Raw genomic sequence first — 5,600 nt, 5'->3', positions numbered from 1 at the left:
AAATGAAAGGAACTCCACAAATCCAGATGTTGGAATTTTCCAATCCCCCTAGCAAGACAAGATAAGCAGGGGATAATCCTTGTTTATATAACTTTTCTCTTTTTTTTTAATTTTTAATTTTTTTTTCCCAATAAAACCTGAGACCAACAGGAATGTTTTCACCAGGTTTGTGTGCTTCCTTTCCAAATGCGCACCGAGACATTTCGGGAAGGCCCTCACCCCCGTTGGGCGGGGTGCTGGGGAGGGTCTCCGTCGGTGGGCACGGCTCTCCAGGGGTCCCTCGGGCAGGGCAGTGACGAGCACTCGGCCGGCTGCCCTGGCTGAGAGCCAGGCCCCTCCTGTGCCCCGGCACGCCTCGCTGCGGGCCCCTGGCTCCGCGCAGCCCCTGGCCGCGGCGAGCGCGGAGGTTCCCGGAAGCCCATNNGGGGCCGGGCCGGGCCGGGCCGGGGCTGCCAGCGCCCTCGGTCCCGGCGGGCAGCGCCTCAGCCCTTCGGGCAGCGGGTCCCTCCTGCGGCCTCCAGCCCAGCGCCCACCCGTGAATTGGTGACTCCCGGGGAACAAGGACGTCAATCTGTGCCTAATTTCCCACCGAGCGCGCGTTGCGTGGCGGTCCGGCTTAGGGCTGATCTCCCGTCCAAATAAAGCAGCGCGTCTATTTCTGGCCGTGGCTTAAAGAGGAGCAGATCTCATGTACCATGTTGGAAGTTCTTGAAAAACAGCCAACGTACAGAGGTCAAGTTTCCTGTACTGACAGCAACTTAGCGGGATGTGAGACGGCAGTGTCCTTCGTGAGGAGCTGCAGAACTGGGTCACTGTGCATCCTTCACTAATCGCTGGGTTCCAATTATAAATTACTTTAGTCTATTTGGAAGCAGTGTGGAGGACAGAGAGAATCTACTTGAAAGCCTGTTACTGCCTCAGCCATGGGAGCCAGTGGGAGCATTGCCAAGGGGTTCGTGTCGGCAAGATGAGGGTCAGGCCCCCAATATTGCTCAGTAGATGATATAATGAATAAAAAAAATACACACTTGTGGTGTCCACTGGGATCTGACTCTTCATTAAAAATTAAGGGACAAGGCAGACAATATGATTGTTTGGCAAATTTCCCCAGGGTCTACTTTTAAGAAATCATAAAACCCCTTAGCCCAAAGCCAGTGCTTTCCATAGCTGCTGTTACTCAGAGGCAGCAGCTCTCACTTTTACACGCAGTTGTGCACAAATAGACTCTACGAGTATGCCCATGGAACTGCACACTCTTGGAAAGTCTTGCATGGAAGGATTTAACGTTGACAGACTTAAGTAGTGATGCCTCAACTGTGAAGAATCTGTTGTTTAAGCAACTTTATGAAGGAAAAGTGCCTATCATTAAAGTGAGAATATTCCCTTTGGCTTTAGAAGATCATCGAGGCTTTAAACATCTATGCAATTTGGTATGCACATAATTTGATAGTCTGTTTTACAAGAAGTTGATTAGAATCAGAAAAATCACCCTCCCTAACTCCTGCAGAAGAAGGCAATGAAATGTGCGCAGATCAAACAGCCTTAAAATGTAAAAAGGATTTATATAGTGGCAAATTGGGCAATGGCTCTTAAAACTACAGCTGTATTCTTCTAAACACTCTTTTACGTTATTGGTGAGTTGGTAAGTTATGATTTACTGTCATTTGATGGAAAATTTACTGTCACAAAACATTAGCAATCAGTGGCTGAAACCAGAAGGCTGCTTATTTTAAATTCTTGGTATTGAGTTTTCTAGGAATGGACTGTCACTGCCTGCAGAGTGCGTTTTTGTCATCTCAATTTTTCCCAGAATCATACACTTCCTTCTTTTTACCTTTGCTAATACTTTAATATTTACTTTTTTTTCCCATCCATAAATGTGTTAGCTGCTTTGTGTCTGTAAGGCAAAGAAGGACAAGTATCACTTTTCTCACCAGCTGGGGCAATCTTAGAAATAGTAATCACTTTAATTTCCCAGCTTGATTCAAAACACTGCTATTTACACTCCCATTGTGTGGTGATATCCTCCTGTTTACGTGACCAGGTTTAAAATTTAACTACATCCACCATGCTGTTTTTCTTCCTAATTCAGAAGACAAGGATTAAAAAGTAAGCAAAAAGAAGGCTCAGTGGTATTGCTCCTCTGTCAAACTTGGGAAGCATGGCTAAACAGGATTATATGTATTATTAGGGTCCTGATCCCACAGCCCTCACCAAACTAATAACTTGTGCAGGAGCTTTGCCAAAGGCCGAGTGAGGGCAGAAGGCAGCAACAGTTGGCACTGAATGTCAGCTGCCTGAAAATAACGGGCATTTTTCTCCAAAATATTTTAAGTAGACCTGTATGGATTTGTGTCAGTGGCTTCAGTTGGCAGCAGTTTCTGGGGGAGGGGGGTCAGAGATGTCCCACTGTGGAATACTTCAATGATATATTCCCCTTCTCCTAAGTCACTGGAAATGAAATGAAACTGGTTCCAGTGTCATGCAGATGTGGATTGATGCAGCAATATCCTGTGTTACCCTGTGAGGTAAGAGAGAGGCTGAGGGTGACACCCACCACCCTCCCTTCCCACGTTACAGACACTTTTTACATAGCTCTTCCAGGTGAGATAATGAATATACAAAAGAACAAAGTCTACTATATAAATGAAAGCAGATTTATAAAATTACAAGTTTAATAGATAAATATAATAAATACTTTATGCATCATAACTCTGGACAACTACATTTAAAGCAAGTATGTTGGCAAGTCACAAAAAAAGTTGCGCTCTCGGCAACTTTATTTTTCAGAAAACCACACTGACAGGCATATTACAATGTAACGCATGAGCAATGTAATGCTGTAAGTATGTTCAAATCCCGCTCACCTACCGAGTTCACCATGACATATATATGGGTGTAGTGTACTTTCTATCTTGGAATGTCTTTTTGCACACCAACATGGTTGTACATATAGATGTTATGTTCTACTTACCAGGGACAGTGGGGAAGAGTTTTGAAGAAAAATACTGGTAAATGACTTCTAGAAAAACTAAAGCATTTCTTAACTTTTTATTGACATTGGCAAATTAAAATAGAATAAATTAACAATATTTTCTCAAAAAAATGTTTTGTACAAAAATACTGTCAAAATTTCCTGAAAAGCTTTCAACACAGTAGTATCTTTTCATGTACTGAATAAACTATATTAGCACAGTGTCAAAACGCTGAAGACAGAAAGAAAATTAAAAAAAAAAATCTGTGAAATGTTTGCCACTAGTCAACATTCCATCCACACCATATTATTGTCTGTACATATGGGGGAGGGGGAATGGGTAGCAGACTTTTTAAGTAACAGTATTAATTTTCCTGATCTGGAAAGGTTTGGCCCACATCGGTTAAGCTTCCAGTTTAGCGTATTCAGAAAAAAAAAAAAAATTAGTCTGCACTGCAATGCATAGTTAAAAATTAAGCAAGATGGCAGCTTTTGTGCAGTAGTATCTGCCCTTCAAAGTTCATGCAACCAACTAATGCAATTTTTTTCCCTGTTCACTCAGAATTTGAATGCAGTTCAAGTCACTGGAAATCATAGTTTACAAAATCCACAAGATTAAGCAATTTGCCAAGATTAATATCTAACAGTCCGGCACTGTGGGAATTCTGGGCATGTTACTGTGAGGAAATTAAGAGAGGGAGGTCGGGAGGGGGGCAACCAACATAAAAAGGCAGAGTTCACTAGATATTATTACTACAGGAGGGGAGGTGAGTGACAAAGCTACAAAAAAAGAAAAAAAAAAAAAAAGAAGTGGCAGCGATTAAAAAAAAAAAAAAATTATACAAGCGCATAGTTGACTCTGCTTTCCAGATTCTCACCTTTTCAAGCCCTGAAAAGTGAGACACCGTGTCTAGGGGAATGTTTTCATTCGCACCGATAAAAGTCCTTTGTTTGTTTTAAATGAATCAGCAGCTCACCCTGCTGGGCTGCTGTTTGCAAACGAAGTCTGTCATGAAGTCAAACTCGTTCTGTCCCAACCACAGCTCGGGAAGCTCCTTGATGCGATCCAGCCCCATTTCAATGACTAAGGACATGAGGACCTCCTCGTCGATGAAGTCCGTGTCTATGACATTGGGCGGCAGCATTGCCGCGGGGACGTGGGGGACGGCGGGCGGCAAGCCGCTGCCGCCGCCGTGCTTGGGGTTGCAGTCCCTGAAATGCTGCTGGCTGCCGCCGTTCAGCTGGTGGCTACCGGGGTGCAAGTCCGGCATGTAGTGGCTGTGGGGGTAGGGGTGGTGGCTGAAGTACTGGTTGTTCAGCTTCTGGAGCTGCATGCTGGCGCTCAGCTGTCCTCCCGGGCTGGCGACGGGGGGGGCCATGAACTGGGAGCCGCTGAAGCGGGCGGGGGGCGGCATGCTGCCGGCCGGGTGCCCTCCGCTCACGCTGCCCGGCCCCATGGCGTGCCTCACCCCGCTGCTCGCGTTCATACTCCCAGCTCCGTAATGTATATGGTCGCCCATCAGGGCGCTGAAGGCGTGCTGCTGCGGCGGCTGCTGCTGCTGGTGGTGGTGATGGGGGGTGGGAAACTGCCCCATGCCCATCCGATGCGCAGGGTGGTGGTGGAGCCCGCCGGATCCGTCGGGGAATCGCCCGTGGTTCATGGCCATCATGTGGTCTGCCATGGCTCACCTGGAAAGTTAGCGGGTGAATATATTAGGAAAATACACCCTCCTCGGACATCCAGCCGCCCTCTCCCGGACTAGCTGCATCTGCCTGGCCCCGGTAGAAATTACTTCGCTGCTCCTGCAGTCCTCTGTCCTTCCCGGTGAAGGGAATAATAATAAAAAAAAATCTCCCAAAAATCTACAGTGGCTCCACCATGGAGTACAAAAGAGGGGGAAAAAAAGGACAGCCCGCGGAACGAAAATCCCGGTCCCCTCCGCTAATCCGGCGGGCAGCAGGCATTCCCACTCCAAGTCGCGCATATCTATCGGCGGGGAGCGTCGCATTCGGCCACCGCCGCCGCCTCCCCGCACTCTCTGGAGCCGCCCAAGCCCCCCGGCTTCGCCCTCGAAGGCAGCGGATTCCCACGGCACTCTCGCTAACTTGAGCGGAACAAGCAAAGAATTGGTAAGTCCCACCTAGCCGCTGTCAGCAACTTTTGGAATTAAGTCCCAATTATTTTGGTGAAAATACGGTAATGAACAGATAAGGACGTGAAGCCAGGCAGCTGAAAACACCTTTCCTCGCGTGTTTATACAGTCACGTTTTTCCTGTTGCACACAAAAGGGACACCCGGCACCAGCCACGAGAACCGCCGCACTCACCTCCCGGCTTCTTTCTTCTTCTCCTTCAAAGGTGGCGGTGGAATCAGTCAGCGAGAGTCACCCAGCATAGAGAGGGCTTCTCCGGCTCCCTCTCCCCGGCGCTGACGTGACCGGCGCCGCGATCGCTGCCGCAGCCCCGGAGCTGGTTCTCGCCCCTCCGCGAGGCGCATCGGCACTTGCCAACAATGAGCTGTGTTCCTTACACGGCTTTGGCCGCGGCTAATATAGGATTTCAGAAGGGAGGAGCAAAACCCTTACAGGCAACCAGAAGTAAAACCTGGAGCAAGCGGGGCGGGGGG

General features: G+C 47.9%; 1 protein-coding gene across 1 annotated transcript; it reads right to left on the bottom strand.

The window, feature by feature from the left end:
- Positions 1-2,647: 2,647 nt before the first annotated feature.
- On the bottom strand, positions 2,648-5,509 carry CITED2 (Cbp/p300 interacting transactivator with Glu/Asp rich carboxy-terminal domain 2). Its single transcript, XM_041424002.1, has 2 exons — positions 5,302-5,509; positions 2,648-4,663 (listed from the first exon to the last, which is right to left on the bottom strand). The coding sequence occupies exon 2, from the start codon at positions 4,654-4,656 to the stop codon at positions 3,940-3,942; it is 717 nt and encodes a 238-aa protein (XP_041279936.1). The 5' UTR covers positions 4,657-4,663; positions 5,302-5,509; the 3' UTR covers positions 2,648-3,939.
- Between the last annotated feature and the right edge of the window lie 91 nt (positions 5,510-5,600).

Source organism: Onychostruthus taczanowskii, unplaced genomic scaffold (assembly GCF_017590055.1).
Source record: "Onychostruthus taczanowskii isolate IOZ18803 unplaced genomic scaffold, ASM1759005v1 scaffold8, whole genome shotgun sequence".
In the NCBI taxonomy this organism is placed as follows: domain Eukaryota; kingdom Metazoa; phylum Chordata; class Aves; order Passeriformes; family Passeridae; genus Onychostruthus; species Onychostruthus taczanowskii.
Note: the sequence above shows the minus strand (reverse complement) of the source record. Positions and strands in the feature narration are given on the sequence as shown.

Excerpts from the sequence above, each read along its gene's own strand:
- CITED2 (XM_041424002.1), bottom strand. The coding sequence starts at position 4,656 with ATGGCAGACCACATGATGGCCATGAACCACGGGCGATTCCCCGACGGA.